The sequence below is a fragment of the Panthera pardus genome, unplaced genomic scaffold, assembly GCF_024362965.1.
Source record: "Panthera pardus isolate Hobbes unplaced genomic scaffold, ASM2436296v1 HiC_scaffold_13, whole genome shotgun sequence".
NCBI classification, from domain to species: domain Eukaryota; kingdom Metazoa; phylum Chordata; class Mammalia; order Carnivora; family Felidae; genus Panthera; species Panthera pardus.
Window position 1 is genome coordinate 160,072,166 of NW_026526688.1, and position 17,513 is coordinate 160,089,678.

The window sequence follows — 17,513 nt, forward strand, 5'->3', positions numbered from 1 at the left end:
AGGGCTAAAACTATAAAACTCTTAGATGAAAACATAAGAGTAAATCTTTACATCCTTGAGTTAGACAATGGTTTCTTAGATGACACCCAAACGCACAAGCAACAATAACAAAAAATAAATAAAAGTAAACTACATCAAAATTAAAAACCTTTGAAATGATACCAGCGAGAGAGTGAAAATATGACCCACAGAATGAAAAAAATATATTTGAAAATCATTATGTCTGATAAAGGGACTTGTATACAGAACATATAAAGAACTTATACAACTCAATAATTAAAAAGGCAGACATCCCAGTTTTAAAATGAGCAAAGGATTGGGGTGCCTGGGTGGCTCAGTCGATTAAGCATCTGACCTCAGCTCATGTCGTGAACTCGTGGTTTGTGGGTTCAAGCCCCATGTCAGTCTCTGTGCTGACAGCTCAAAGCCTGAAGCCTGCTTCAGATGCTGTGTCTCCCTCTCTCTCTGCCCCTGCCCCGCTTGCACTTTGTCTCTCTGTCTCTCAAAAATGAATAAACATTAAAAAAAAATTTTAATGAGCAAAGGATCTAAATAGATACACAAATAGCCAGTAAGCAAAGGAGAAGATGAGTAACACCATTAACTATCAGGGATACACAAAATCAAAATCACAATGAAATACCTGCTAGATAAGAACATGTGTTGGTGAGAATGTAGAATAATTAGAACACTCATACATTGCTAGTAATGTTGTGAAATGGTGCAGCTACTTTAGGAAACAATTGGCAGTTCCTTAAAATGTTGAATAGGAAGTTATCATGTGACCCAGAATTCTACTCCAAGGTATATACTCAAGAGAAATGAAAACATGTCAGTGCAAAGCATGTACATGAATGTTTACAGTAGCATTACTTATAATGGCCAAAAAGTGGAAACAATCCAAATATCCATCAACTGATGAATGAATTGAATAAAAATGTGTTATTATCCATACAGTGGAATACTATTTGGCAATAAAAAGAAATGAAATACAAGGTTCACACTGTATGGGTGAACCTTGGAAATCTTATGCTAAGAAAAAGAAGCCAGACATAAAGACCACATATTGTATGATTCTATTTATACCAAATGTCCAGACAGGCAAATGTATCTATAGAGACAGTAGTAGCTTCATGGTTGGAGGAAGAAAGTTGGGGGAAAATGGTGAGTAGCTCTTAGTCAGTATGAGGTTTCTTTTGGGGATGATGAAAATGTTCTAAAATTTATTGTGGTAACGGTTGCAGAATTCTGTGAATATAATAAAAATCATTAAATCATACAATTTAAATGGATGAATTGTATGAATAAATATAAATTATATTTCAATAAAGCTGTAGCAATATTAATACCTGATAAAAGAGATGTCAAGATAAAAGTTATCAAATGCTAAAAGGTACAAGCCAAGAAAGTAAAAAATTACAAAAAGGTACAAGCCAACAAAAAAATACAACAGTCCTGAAACTTTACATATCAAACAATAGAGCTTTTGAATTATTTAACCCAAAAACTGAAAAAAAAGGAAAAGTTAAAAATTTGCTCTTATAGTGGGAGACTTTTAACTTTTCTTAGAAATTCACAAATCACACAACAATAACCATACAGAATTAACAAGCTTGATCCAAAAGATAACAGGTAACCATACAGAATTAACAAGCTTGATCCAAATGATAACAGGTATTGTGTCCTAGACAAACAGAAAATAATGTATTCTGGGGCACCTGGGTGGTTCAGTCGGTTAAGCATCCAACTTCAGCTCAGGTCATGGTATCATGGGTTCCTGAGTTTGAGCCCCAGGTCAGGCTCGGTGCTAACAGCTCAGAGCCTGGATCCTGCTTGGGATTCTGTGACTCCCTCTCTCTCTGACCTTCCCTGCTCATTCTCTCTCTCTCTCTCTCTCTCTCTCTCTCTCTCTCTCTCAAAAATAAAATAAGCATTAAATTAAAAAAAAAATACATTCTGTACAAAACTATTGGGAACAGTCACAAAAACTAACCAAGTTTTAGGCCAAAAAACCGAAAAAACCGAAACCTCAATACATTTCAAAAAACAAAATCCATGCAGACAGGATTACTTGATCAAAATTCAATAAAATGGGGGCATCTGGGTGGCTCAGTCGGTTAAGCATCCAACTCTTGTTTTTGGCTCAGGTCATGATCTCACAGCTCATGAGATAGAGTCCTACATGGAGCTCTGCACTGATGGTGTGGAGCCTGCTTGGGATTCTCTGTCTCCCTCTCTCTCTACCCCTCCCTCACTCTCTCTCTCTCTCAAAAATAAATAACCATTTTTTTAAAAAACTCAATATAATGGAAATTTGTAATACCTATGTGAAAAAGTTAATATTTCCTTTTAAATAAGACCTGTGTTGGGGCGCCTGAGTGGCTCAGTCTGTTGAGCTTCTGACTTCGGTTCTGGCCATGATCTCATGGTTCATGGTTCAAACCCTGCCCAGGCTCTGTGCTGACAGCTCAGAGCCTGAAGCCTGCTTCAGATTCTGTGCCTCCCTCTCTCTCTGCTCCTCCCCCCGTCACACTCTGTCTCTCTCTCCCCCTCTCAAAAATAAATAAACATTTAAAAAAATTTTTTTAAATAAACAAGTCCTATGTTAAAAATAGGGTGACCATATTTTCCAGTTCACCCAGAACAGTCCTGACTTACACTTATTGTTCTGATATAATCTTTATATTTCATTGTCAAAAGTGTCCCAATTTGGATGATAAGTTATATAATGACCTCAGTTAAGAAATAATCCAGAACTGAAATTGGAATTTATTTAGAAAGCAATGACAAATAATGACAAAACACCTGTTGGGATACAGCCAGAGGTTCTCAGAGGAAATTTTGTAGCTTTTAATTAATATGTTAGAAAATAAGAAAGATTAAAAATAAACTAAGCATATAACTCAGAAATGAAAACAAATAAAAATTAAAAAGCAGAAAGAAGGAAGGAATGAAAAGAGAAGTCAATGAAATAGAAAACAAATCAAATAGTAGATTTGATCAATAAAATAGAAAGTTGATTCTTAGGGAAAAATTGGCCAATGTCTGGTCAATCAGTGAAGAGATACACAAAAAAAGAAACACTGTACAAGAAAAGAGACATTACTAAGGTACAGATTTTTGAAAACTCTATATAAAATAGATGTTTCTGAAAAACTGAATTATCAAAACTGACTTGAGAAAGGGGAGAATATCTGAAAAGATCAATATTTGTTGAAGAAATTGAAAAGGTGGTCAAATGTTTTCCTCAAAAATAGATGTCTACCCAGGTGATTTCATGAGTCAGCTCTAACAAACTTTTAAGGAGCCATCAATTCCCATGTAATGCACAGGATTCCAGAGCATGGGAAAAGAGACATTTCATAACTTATTCTAGGAGGCCGACATAACTATGACATCAAACTAGACAGTGCTGCTTTCACACAAAAGATGACTATGGGTCAGTCCCACTGACAGGCACAGATAAAAGATCTGAATAAAATACTAGAAAATCAAAAACAGCAGTGCATTAAAAATAATAACACAGTTCGAATTATACACTTAAAAATTGTTAATATGGTAGGGGGCACCTAGGTGGCTCAGTCAGTTAACCGTCCAACTCTTGATTTCGGCCCAGGTCACGATCTTGCAGTTCATGAGATTGAACCCTGCATCTGGCTCTGTGCTTACAGCGTGGAACCTGCTTGAGACTCTCTCTCTCTCCCTCTCTCTCTGCCCCTCCCTCACTCACATTCTCTCTCTCAAAATCAATAAATAAACTTAAAAAAATTGTTACTGTGGTAAATTGTATATATATTTTACCACAATAAAAGAAATTAACATTACAAGTATTGGGAGTTATTTTCCACTCCCAACTGAGCTCTTATTCTGCCATTTTAGAACAGAGGCCCTGACAGTTTTTGTTCTGGACTATCTTTCAAGAATGTTTGTCTAGCTTTGGAGGACATAGATAGTGTCACTCTAGCCCAGGGGTACAGATTTGTTTGCTGTCCAATATAAAAAGGTAATGTCTCCCCTCCTCCCTTTCCCCGGGGAAAGGTTGGGCAGGTTTGCTTGAAGCTGCTTATAAAAGATGGAAATTTCTTAATTTCTAGTTTCTCAGCTGTGATATAAACCCACTCTATGTGCAGCATCCATCTACGACTACTTGTGTGATCCCCGTGGGATTTGGGGACATGAGGAATTGGTATAAAACACATGTTGCCCACTGTGTGTGCAGTAATAAAGAGCTTTGTCTCTGATCCAGAAGTCTCGTATCTTCTGCTGGCACTTAAGAACCTGTGACAGGCTAACCTGCCAGGTTGGAATAGGTGAAAAATCTCAGACCACTCACAGTTCTTCACAGTTTGGGCAACAAGGATAGGCTGCTGACAGATGTGGCTATCTGGAAGAGAAAGGATGAGGTTAGGGGATATGGGAAGATTACACAGAAACTGGTGGTGAATGTTCTCACCCAATTGTCCGCAACACTCCCACAGTATTTTATTCAGTCCTGTTCATGAATATTTAGAATCTGAGCAATGAGAGGTGGGTTTGAGACAAATTGTCTGAATGGTGTTCTCTTCAGGTAGGATAGGAGATGCAAGCCTGTGGGGGCCCCAGATAAAAGGCAGTATGACTATAGCTGCTAGATCAAGATATCTCTAAAGCTGAAATAAACGATGTCAGCAGGAAGGGTACAGAATTTTGGTTTTGTTGAGCCTGGGCCACCATCAGCCACTTGAAAGTAAAAATCAGCACAAAGCTTTGCTTTCTGAGGAGAGCTATTCTCTCCCTCTGTGCCCTCTGATCTCTCCTTCCTTCTCTTTCCTGACCTCAGGAATGTCCTGCTACTTTAAGGGAGCAAATGATTGGGTCAAGATCTCCCTGTTCCCATGGAAGACTGAAGGCCATACACACTCTGTACAAATATACTGAGGAACTTCAGGGAAGGAAGGGACTCAAATTCCTACAGCTCCTTTGGGTATAGACATCCAAGTCACCATCCTACCTGGTCCAAGGATGCTCAGATTTAACTGATGGTATTTGGACAGGGTTCTGAATGGGGACCAGAAGCTAATATGACTTTACTGGTAGGACTTTTTGGACTAATTCAATGCACTGTTGTCGCTTGCATGAATAGTAGGAATTGAAGTGTTATATGTTTATATTCCCATCTTGTGTCAGAGGGGATTAGCTCCATCCAGGAAGAGCAGAAAGTAGACATGCTTGTGGAACAAACTCACTGCCATTTGTCACTAGAGGGTGAGCCAGGAGTTAGCATGCGTGCTTCTACTTCTGATTTCAAAGTTTTTACCCTGAAGATGATATCCTGTTGGTTGGCAAGTCAGAAGTTTCCATTTCAAGGCCCCAGACACTCACACTTAGCACTGGCAGGGCTGGCTGATAACTCTCAACAAAATTCAGAGGCCTGCTTGCCAACTAAAGTTTCTTGGGACTGTATGGGCAGATTCACAATGTTCAATTCTTCTGGCTGTATCTCCAGCCACGCCCCAACAAAAAGGAGGTTGAGCATCTTGTGGGACTTTTGGGGAACAGGAGATAGTGTGTGCCTCTACTGGGCGTTCTATTTGGTCCTTTACATCAGCTAATTCACAAATCAGCATTCTTTGAGCGGGGCCCAAACCAATAGCAATGAATGCTTTCTTTGTCCCCTACAAAGAACCTACATTGCAGCCTGGCAAAAAAATCATATGGTCTGCCTGAATCAAGAAACTGCAGTGGCTGGCAATCTAACCTGCTTCTATATCTGTCATCCCTGTCCATGTGCTATGAGAACATAAACATTCATGTGGGCATGGCTGCTCTTGAGCCATTTTGTCATGCCTAATTGCCATCAGTGGCCACTCCCAAACATGGACTCTGCCTTGTATATGTACAAACACACGGATAGGCACAATCTTTTTTTTCTAGTACAATCTTTTAAAAATCTGATTGCTACAAATTCATAGGCTTCTCCTGACTGCTGAGCCGCTTATGTATGCCTATCAAGGCTGCAACTACTCAGTGACATGGCTCATGTTTCTTAAACAAACCAGTGTAATGATGATCTAAATCAAGTTTCAAAAGAACCCCTAAACTAGAGTGACTAAGTGACTCTTTGGGCTGTCTGTAGTGGGGAGAGATGGCCACAGCCTATCTCTCTATTGTGGATGAGGGTTGCTTTTTGGCTCATCTATTGCCCCATTAACAATATTACCAGAGATTAGCAGATCAGTCTACATTACAGGACTCATAATGAATAACAGATTGACTTTAGACTACATCCTGGATGTCTAAAATAACACCCACTGATGCCCATATTTACTCAGAATCAGCTGTGTGTATAATCCTGGGAAGCATGATTGAGGTCAGTACTGCTGGTCAGCATCTTCCTGCTGCCTAGAATCTTATTGATATTAGCCTTAACTAATACTTTATGAGACAAATTGAACAGTTCTGGTCCCAGCCTCTTTTGGTCAGATTAAGCAGTGTGGCCATGGAGTGGCATGCTTATATAAGAACTTAAGTTTGGCCAAGAAGATATTGGGTCAAGGAGTTGATTATTTTGGGGAGAGGCTGCCATTGACTCTAAATATCCCTGTATATTCTTGTGGTGGGTATGCCAAGAATGCAAGGCCCTAACTGATCTTTACCCAGGACATTTTTCAGTATTGTGTTTGCAGTGAGCAACATGGAGGGGTGTGGCAATGTCTCCTGGGACAAAGAGCAGGATTACTTATTGCTCGTTATCAAGGAAATGGATTCCCTAAACTTAGTGTTCCTAAGCTGTGACATGAACCTCTGCATGTTGGTATTCGTCTGGGCCCCGCCACACTTTCCCCTTGGTGTTTGGGGGGCTAAGGAGAACCAGATCAGACATGATGCTTATACTGCTTGCTGTGCTGTGAGTAATAAAGGCCTCAGTCTCTGACCCAGGAGTCTCCTATTTTCTACCAGCATCTAGTAAACTGGGATATGTTAGCTTATTAGCTAATAATTAAGGAAAAATATGATCCCACACACTTATATTTGACTGTCTTTCAATTTCTTTAACACACATTGTTCTAGTTGAGCTCTATGTTATTTCTTGTACCAAATTTCAGCTTTTTTTATTTTCATGCACTAATTTCATACATTATATTAGCATATAACCATTCTTCATTCTTTTATTTTCTTGGACCTGATATATTTGTAATTATTTTTCCCTTTTGTTTTGAATTTTGTATATTTTTCTTGGTAAGTTTTATTTCAAATAAAGTTTATTAATCAGTCCTTTTATAGATCCAACTCTTGGCTTGTTAATCTCAACTTTTGCAGTTGACAATACTGTTCTCTAACTCATTGCTTTCTATCCATCCTTATTTAGCTGTTATTTTGAGAAGGCGCAGAGAGCAAGGGTTGCTATTACTTTTTACCAATCTCTTGAATTAAATCCTTGTTCATTTGTTAACAGTTTTTATTTCTTGATTAACATATTTAAAGTTATAGTTTCCCTCTACTCCTACTTCAGCTGTGTCCCACAATTTTGATTCTAGTGGTTTATTTATCAGTCTAAATTATTTCATCTTACGATTTTCATCTTTATTAAAGGATAATTTAGAAGGATAATTTTTAGTTTCCAAATACAATGAAGTTATTCCTATCCTTTTATTATTTTCTGTTATTTCTTTTTTAATTTAATTTTTAAAAACTTAAATCCAAATTAGTTAACATATAGTGTAATAATGATTCCAGGAATAAAATTTAGTGACTTATACACCCAGTGCTCATCCCAACAAGTGCCCATTGCTCAACCAGCTTATCCCCATACCCAACACCCCAGCAGCAACCCCCAGGTTGTTCTCTGTATTTAAGAGTTTCTTATGGTTTGTCACCCTCTCTGTTTTTATCTTATTTTTTCTTCCCTTCCCCTATGTTCATCTATTTTGTTTCTTAAATTCCACATATGAGTAAAATCATATACTTGTTTTTCTCAGACTGACTTATTTCACTTAGTGTAATACCCTCAAGTTCCATCCATGTTGTTGCAAATGGCAAGATTTCATTCTTTTTGATCACCAAATAATATTTCACTGATATATACACCACATCTTCTTTATCCATTCATCAGTTAATGGACATTTGGGCTCTTTCCACACTTTGGCTATTGTTGATAGTGCTGCTATAATCATTGGAGTGCACGTGCCCCTTCAAAACAGCACTCCTGTATCCTTTGAATACCTAGTAGTGCAATTTCTGGGTTGTAGGGTAGTTCTATTTTTAATTTTTTTGAGGAAACTCCATACTGTTTTCCAGAGTGGCTGCACCAGTTTGCATTCCCACCAGCAGTGCAAAAAAGTTCCTCTTACTTTGCATCCTTGCCAACATCTGTCGTTGCCTGAGTTGTTAATGTTAGCCATTCTGACAGGTGTGAGGTGGTATCTCATTGTGGTTTTAATTTGTATTTCCCTGATGATGAGTGACGTTGAGCATCTTTTCATGTGCCTGTTACCCATCTGGATGTCTTCTTTGGAAAAAAGTGTCTATTCATGTCTTTTGCCCATTTCTTCACTGGATTATTTGTTTTTTGGGTGTTGAGTTTGATAAGTTCTTTATAGATTTTGGATTGGTCTATAGTTCTCCTTTTTAGTGGGGTCTTTGTCGTGTTTTGGAATTAAGGTAATGTTGGCCTCATAGAATGAGTTTGGAAGTTTTCCTTCCATTCCTATTTTTTTGGGAACAGCTTCAAAAGAATAGGTGTTAGCTCTTCTTTAAATGTTTGGTAGAATTCCCCTGGAAAGCCATCCACCCTAGACTCTTGTTTGTCGGGAGACTCTTGATTACTGATTCAATTTCTTTGCTGGTTACAGGTCTATTCAAATTGTCTATTTCTTCCCATTTCAGTTCTGGTAGTTTATATGTTTCTAGAAATTTGCCCATTTCTTCCAGATTGCCCAATTTGTTGGCATATAATTGCTCATAATATTCTCTTATTTGTTTGTATTTCTGTGGTGGTGATTGTGATCTCTCCTCTTTCATTTGTGGTTTTATTTATTGGGTCCTTTCCTTTTTCTTTTTGATCAAACTGGCTAGGGGTTTATCAATTTTGTTAATTATTTCAAAGCTCCTGGCTTCATTGGTCTGTTCTACTGTTGTTGTTGTTGTTTTCAATATCATTGATTTCTGTTTTAATCTTTATAATTTCCCTTCTTCTGCTGGTTTTGGGCTTTATTTTCTATGCTTTTTCCAGCTCTTTTAGGTGTAACGTTAGTTTGTGTATTTGAGACCTTTCTTCCTTCTTTAGGAAGGCCAGGAAGGCTGTATACTTCCCTCTTATGACCGCCTTTGCTGCATCCCAGAGATTTTGGATTGCCGTGTTTTCATTTTCTTTGGCTTCCATGTACTATTTACTGTTCTCTTTAACTTCTTGGTTAGCCCATTCGTTTTTTAGTAGGGTGTTCTTTAATCTCCAAGTACTCATGGTCTTTCCAAATTTTTTCTTGTGGTTGATTTTGAGTTTCATAGCACTGTGTATGAAAATATACAGGGTATGATCTTGATCTTTTTGTACTTGTGGAGGTATGATTTGTGACCCAGTATGTGATCTATTCTGGAGAATATTTCATGTGGACTCAAGAAGAATGTGTATTCTTCTCTTTAGGATGAAATATTCTGAATATATCTGTTAAGTCCATCCAGTTCAGTGTATCATTCAAAGCCATTGTTTCCTTCTTGATTTTCTTTTTGCATGATCTGTCCATTGTTGTAAGTGGGATATTGAAATCCCCTACTATTATGATATTATTATCAATGAGTTTCTCTATGTTTGTGATTAACTGGCTTATATATTTGGGTGCTTTCACGTTGGAGGCATAAATATTTACAATTGTTAGATCTTCTTGGTGGATACACCCCTTAATTATGATATAACGCCCTTCTTCGTCTGTTACAGTATCTTAAAATCTAGTTTGTCTGATATAAGTATGTCTACTGCAGCTTTCTTTTGACGACTATTAGCATGATATATGGTTCTCCATCCCCTTACTTTCAATCTGCAGGTGTCTTTAGGTCTAATATTAGTCTTTTGTAAGTAGCATATAGATGGGTCTTGTTTTCTTATCCATTCTGATACCCTATGTCTTTTGATTGGAGCATTTAGTCCATTTACATTTAGAGTGAGTACTGAAAGGTACAAATTTAGTGCCATTGTGTTGCTTGTAGAGTTGGTGTTTCTGGTGATTTTCTCTGGTCCTTTCTAGTCTTTGTTGCATTTGGTCTTTTTGTTTTATCTTTTCACCACGCAAAAAGTCCCCCTTAAAATTTCTTGCAGGGTTTAGTGGCCATGACTTCCTTTAGATTGTGTTTGTCTGAGAAACTCTTGATCTCTCCTTCTATTTTGAATGACAGCCTTGCTGGATAAAGAATTCATGGCCACATATTTTTCTGATTCAGCACGTTGAATATATCCTTTCACTCCTTTCTCTTTGCCATGTTTCTGTGGATAGGTCTGCTGGGAACCTGATCTGTCTTCCCTTATAGGCCAAGGACTTTTATTCCCTTGCTGCTTTCATAATTCTTTTCTTTCTGTGTATTTTGAGAATTTGACTATGATATGCATTGGTGATGGTCGATTTTGTTAAATCTAATGGGAGTTCTGTGTGCTTCTTGGATTTTGATGTCTCTATCCTTGACCAGATTAGAAAAGTTTTCTGCTGTAATTTGCTCACATAAACCTTCTGCCCCTTTCTCTCTTTATCTTCTGGGACTGCTATGATTCGAATGTTACTCCTTTTTAATAAATCATTGAGTTCTTTAAGTCTTGTACTGTGATCTTTTGCCTTTGTTTCCCTCTTTTTTCTGCTTCATTATTTTCCATAATTTTATCTTCTATATTGCTGATTTGCTTCTCTGCTTCATCCATCCTTGCCATCATGGCATCCATTTGAGATTGCATCTCAGTGATAGCATTTTTTTTTTTTTTTTTGTTATTTAAAGAGTGGATTTGTTTATTATGTGTGATTTTTTTTTTGTTTTTTTTTTTATTTTTTAATATATGAAATTTACTGTCAAATTGGTTTCCATACAACACCCAGTGCTCATCCCAAAAGGTGCCCTCCTCAATACCCATCACCCACCCTGCCCTCCCTCCCACCCTGCCCTCCCTCCCACCCCCCATCAACCCTCAGTTTGTTCTCAGTTTTTAACAGTCTCTTATGCTTTGGCTCTCTCCCACTCTAACCTCTTTTTTTTTTTTTTTTTTTTTTTTCCTTCCCCTCCCCCATGGGTTTCTGTTATGTTTCTCAGGGTCCACATAAGAGTGAAACCATATGGTATCTGTCTTTCTCTGTATGGCTTATTTCACTTAGCATCACACTCTCCAGTTCCATCCATGTTGCTACAAAAGGCCATATTTCATTTTTTCTCATTGCCACGTAGTATTCCATTGTGTATATAAACCACAATTTCTTTATCCATTCATCAGTTGATGGACATTTAGGCTCTTTCCATAATTTGGCTATTGTTGAGAGTGCCGCTATAAACATTGGGGTACAGGTGCCCCTATGCATCAGTACTCCTGTATCCCTTGGATAAATTCCTAGCAGTGCTATTGCTGGGTCATAGGGTAGGTCTATTTTTAATTTTCTGAGGAACCTCCACACTGCTTTCCAGAGCGGCTGCACCAATTTGCATTCCCACCAACAGTGCAAGAGGGTTCCTGTTTCTCCACATCCTCTCCAGCATCTATAGTCTCCTGATTTCTTCATTTTGGCCACTCTGACTGGCGTGAGGTGGTATCTGAGTGTGGTTTTGATTTGTATTTCCCTGATAAGGAGCGACGTTGAACATCTTTTCATGTGCCTGTTGGCCAAGTGATAGCATTTTTTAATTTCAGCCTGACTAGATTTTATTTATCTCTGCAGAAAGAGATTCTCTGGTGTCTTCTATGCTTTTTTCAACCCCAGCTGGCATTCTTATTATCATGATTCTAAATTCTAGTTCAGACATCTTACTTATGTCTGTGTTGATTAAGTCCCTGGCTGACATTTCTTCCTGTTCTTTCTTTTGGGGTGAATTCCTTCATTTTGTCACTCTGGAGGAAGAAAAAAGTTAATAAAATTAAAAATTAAAATTAAAAAATTAAAAACAGGGGCGCCTGGGTGGCTCAGTCGGTTAAGCAGCTGACTTCGTCTTGGGTCATGATTTCACGGTCCGTGGGTTCGAGCCCTGCGTCGGGCTCTGTGCTGACAGCTCAGAGCCTGGAGCCTGTTTCAGATTCTGTGTCTCCCTCTCTCTGACCCTCCCCAGTTCATGCTCTGTCTCTCTCTGTCTCAAAAATAAATAAACGTTAAAAAATTAAAAAAAAAATTAAAAACAAAATATCAAATAAAGGAAGCTAGGACCTAGGTGTGCTTCATTCTGCTTGTTGAAAGAAGCTTGATAGAACAGAGAAAAAAGGGAAAGGAAAGGGAAAAAAAGTTAAGAAAAAATTTAAAAATTAAAAAAATTATATAATAAAATAGAATAAAATAAAGAAATTGAAATAAAATAAAAAATTTTAAAAAATAAAAAATAAAGTCAAAACAATTTCTCTTTCTGTATCCAAGAAAGAGAAAGAAAGAAAGAAAAAGAAAACCATTTAAGCAAAAACATAAGCAAAGAAAACCAACAAATAAGTGAACCAACAAATGGAATGTAACCTGAATGAAGTTATATCCGGTTTCCCCTAACTGAAACTATGAAACACTCTATAGTCCATAAACTAAACAGGTGGAGTGACTTGTTCTGGTCTTCTTTGGAATGTGCTTGTAGGGAGCAGTTGGGAAGGACTTGGTGTAAGGCTCCCTTCTCCACTAGGTGGAACTGCTTAACTTACTGGGGTGGATCAGTGTGCATGTGTGCATGTACAGGAGAGGTGGAAATGGCTTCATCCAGTTCCCTAGTCTCTAGCACAGGAACTTTGTCTCTCCCTGACCATTGATCAAGCACCCCTCCTTTGTCTCAGGCCTCCATCCACTCCCTGCCTCTACCCTGTCTGTGTCCAAGCCATCAGCCTGCCAGACGGTACCTCCCTCCAGAGTTTTATCTCAGATGACGTTTTGTTTCAAAACCCTACACTTCAGAAACCCCTGTGGCCTGGACCCACACCGACTTTCTGGGGGAGGGTCTCGCTGAGCAATCGCTGGGTGCCAGCTTGCCCCAGAAAATGTTTGTGGAATCATGCAGTAGTAGAGGTTCAGAGATTATGGCAAATCACAACACACAGCCGTTGCTAGGTTTCACCACATTCTGACATCTTTGTCCCAATACCAGCAAACATGGCTGCTCTCCTGGGTCTGCTGGGACCTTTGCCTGTGGGGAGGCTGTATGGCCTCTACCAGATGCACTCCAAGTAGGGAAACTGCTTCTCTCCATGTGGCACAGAAATCCCTCAGACCCTGCTGCTTGTTCCTGAGGATTTGCCCTACTCCCCACCAGAGCACTGCCAGGCACTAAACTCTGAAACTTCAGACTCTGCACTCCACTGTTTATAGAATCCTGGTGGTATTGAAACCCTTTCCTTTTTCCCCATCAATGGTTTTGGGAAACAGAGTTCTTGTTCAGTCCCCTGCGAGTGTTTTCACTCTTTCTCTTTCTCTCCAGCTACTTTCCAGAGGAAGGCTTTTCTTGCATGATCCTGATGCACCTCTTTGTCCTCTCTCTGTAAAAAAGGCTGTCTACCCTCCATGGCTTTTCTCTCTCCCCTAGTTCACCTCTCTCACTGAGTACCTGCTAAGATCTGTGGCTCAAATTATTCAGATCATCGAGTTAATCCCCAGATCAATTTCCTAAGTGTTCAAAATGGTTTGGTACTGATCTAGCTGCATTTCAGGGACAAGACAAGCTCAGGGTCTCCATGCTGCTCTGCCATCTTAACTCCTCCCTATTATTTTCTAATTTTATGCAATATGGTCAGAGAAATAATTTCTTGATTTAATCCTTTTGAATTTGAGGCATCCTTTAAGGGCTAACATATGCTCTATTTTTAAATATGAGAGATGTGCTTGCAGAAAATATGTATTTTGCTTGTTGAATGCGAACTTTTATATATGTACATATATATACACAGCTGTACGTTTGAAATGGCTGTACATTTATGTTCTATTGTTGTTCTTGTTCACCAGTCTATAACACCTTGCTTTTGTCTTTTTTTCTTTTCCCTAGAATTCTATCTAGTCAGATAAGATTAGTACTCTAGTTTTCCCTTGGTTCCCATTTGCCTGATGAATCTTTTCCTTTTATTATCAAATTTTCTATGTATTTTTTATTTTAAATTTATCTCTCTTGTGGCTGACATTCTGGTTCTTTTTAAAAATTTTTTAATGTTTATTTATTTTTGAGAGAGAGAGAGAGAGAGAGACAGATCGTGAGTGAGGGAAAGGCAGGGAGAGGCTGAGACACAAAATCCGAAGCCTGATCCAGGCTCTGAGCTGTCAACACAGAGCCCAATGCAGGGCTTGAACTCACAGTGAGATTATGACCTGAGCCAAAGTCGGATGCTTAACCAACTGAGCCATTCATGTACCCCTGACATAATGTTTTTTAAGATCCAATCTGACTCTGCCATTTAATTGAAGAATTTTATCCACTTACATTTATTTTGGCTACTCTTACATAAAGATTTACCCCTGCTATCTTTCAAATTTTCTAATATACTTTCTATAGAGATCATGTTTTCTTCTGCTGGTTTAAATATTAAATCACTTTAAAAATTGTCTAAAAGTGAATTTACCATTACTAGTAATATGTCCACAAGCAAGTCTTGCCTGTGTCCTCATCTATAAAATGAGAATAAAGAATATGATTACTGTGGGAATTAAATGAGGTAACACATGTAAAATTCTCAGAATAGTGCCCAGGAAGAATAAAGTTCTAGAAAAGTGTTTTAGTATTATATCATTATGACAGTTGCTTTTGACTCATAGCTGTGTTGTTTCTCCCTGTTGTTTCAGTATTTGTATCTTCTCCCAATAACACAAATGTTTGGGGTGCCTGGGTGGCTCAGTCAGCTGAGCGTCCGACTTTGGCTCAGGTCATGATCTCACAGCTTGTGAGTTCAAGCCCTGCATCGGGCTCTGTGCTGACAGCTCAGAGCCTGGAGCCTGCTTCTGATTCTGTGTCTCCCTCTCTTTCTGCCCCTCCCCCACTTGTGCCACATCCTCTCTCTCAAAAATAAACAAACATTGAAAATCTTTTTAAAAAACACAAATATTTTACCTTTTCTCATGTTTTTATTGTCTTTCTTCTTCCTCACTATCTAGCATGTTGGTATTATCCAGATCCTAGAAATTTTGGTCTGAATTTTTATAGATTCCCTCCCTCCTTTTTCTCCTTCCTTCCTTCTTTCCTTCCTTCCTTCCATCCTTCCTTCCTTCCTCCCACCCCCTTTTCTTTTTATTAACATAATAGACTGTTCTAAAATATTTGATTAATTCACAAATCTCTTGCAGTATCCCTATACTTACTTCTCTAATTGATTCCTTCCTCCAAAAGTGTTTCAACAGCTAGTTAAAATTTGTTTCAAAATTATTTTCTTTCAGAATTCTAAAAATAATATGTGATGCTTGGCTCTAGTGTAGCTATTGAGAAATTTGACGCTGTCTTAGTCTGTTTGGATTGCTATTGCAATATGCCATAGACTGGGTAGCTTATAAAAAAATTGAAATTTATTCCTCACAGTTCTGGAGGCTGGATGTTCAAGATGAAGGTGCCAACACAGTTGGGTTCTTTGGGGTTGTACACTGCCAACTTCTTTTTGTGTCCTTACATGTCAGAGAGGGTGAGAGAGCTCTGTGAGGTTAGTTTTAACAAGGGCACTAATCCCATTCACTAGGGCTTCACCCTCATGACTGAATTACCTCACAAAGACCCTACCTCCTAACATCATTACATTGGGGAGTAGGGTTTTCACATAGGAATTTGGTGTCGGGGGGGGGAGGCACATTCAGTCCATAAGAGATGTAAATTTTTGATCCTTGTTCCTTTTCAGGTGACCTGTTTCTCTCTGAGCCTTTTAAAATTTGTTTCCTTGTCTTTATTTATTAAAAAAAATTTTTTTTAACTTGAGAGACAGAGAGAGAGAGAGAGAGTGGGGGACTGGGACAGAGAGAGAGAATCTTAAGCAAGCTCCTTGCTCAGCATGGAGCTCGATGCAGGGCTTGATCCCATGACTCTGGGATCATGACCTGAGACCAATTCAAGAGTCAGACACAATTGATTGAGCTACTCAGGTGCCTCAAAAGATTTTATTATTTTTTTAAGTTTATTTTTGAGAGAGAGTGTGTGCGTAAGCATGGGAGGGGCAGGGAGAGAGAGAGAGAGAGAGAGAGAGAGAGAGAGAGAATCCCAAACAGGCTCTGTGCTGTCAGCATGGAACCCAGCTTGGGGCTTGCGCCCATGAATCATGAGATCATGACCTGAGCTGAAATCAAGAGTTGGACACTTAAATGACTGAGCCACCCAGGCACTGCAAAAGATTTTAAGTAGTCTCTACACCTAATGTGAGGCTTAAACTCACAAACCTGAGATCAAGAGTCGCATGCTCTACCAACTGAGCCAGCCAGGTGCCCCTCTTCCCTTGTCTTTAATATTGTGTCTAGATGTGGGTTTTCCCCTTCTTTTCTACTTGGCTTTTTCTGAGCCCACTTATTTTTTTAATGTTTATTTATTTTTGAGAGAGCAAGTGAGCGAGAGAGTAAGCATGAGTAGAAGAGCAGAGAGAGAAGGGGAGACACAGAATCTGAAGCAGGCTCCAGGCTCTGAGCTGTCAGTACAGAGCCAGACGTGGGGCTCGAACTCACGAACCAGGAGATTATGACCTGAGCCAAAGTTGGACACTTAACTGACGGAGCCACCTAGGCTCCCCTTTCTAAGCCCTTTTAATAAAGACCTCAGACTGTATCCTTTGATTTGGTGACATTTATCTCCATTATTCCTTAAAATATTTTTTGCACTCCTAATATCCCTCTCTTGTGAGGCTCAGTATTATCTGGATCTTGGCACTTCTACACATACCCTCCATAATGCTTTTCTTTTACACATTCAATCTCTTTTTCTGATGCCTTCTGGAAGAAGTCCTTAATCTCATCTTCAAATGCACTTAGTTTAAAGCTATGTCTGTATCGAATCCTTCCTCAAAGGAAGATAGCAGCAGTATCAAATAAGAACAAAATATAATGAAAAAGCACTAACAAGAAATATTAAGTGTGAAAAAGGAAATAAAGAACACATGGAAGTTGATACCTTGACAAAAAATGGTTTGGAGTAATGCGAATAAAGCATCATTGGGATTGTTCAAGAAGGAAAGGTGGTGATGAAGTGAGTATAGATTAACACTTGTTAAGAATTTTTTGTTCTACAGGGTGTAAAAAAAATGGAATGGTCAGGTCTGGCAGGGTTTAAAAATGGGAAATTAAAGGGATGCCTGGGTGACTCAGTTAAGCATCTGACTCTGGATTTCGGTGCAGGTCATGATCTCACAGTCATGAGATTGAGCCCTGTGTTGAGCCCCACTT

The 17,513-nt window shown here is 38.7% G+C and overlaps 1 protein-coding gene across 1 annotated transcript in view; it reads right to left on the minus strand.

Annotated features, from left to right (window-relative positions):
• The window catches only part of LOC128776462 (translation initiation factor IF-2-like), a 180,782-nt gene that overhangs the window by 156,431 nt on the left and 6,838 nt on the right, over nt 1–17,513 (minus strand). The window contains exon 2 of the mRNA XM_053900719.1: nt 17,014–17,131. Within this exon, the coding sequence (XP_053756694.1) occupies nt 17,014–17,131 (118 nt within the window). The remainder of the gene's footprint in view (nt 1–17,013; nt 17,132–17,513) is intronic.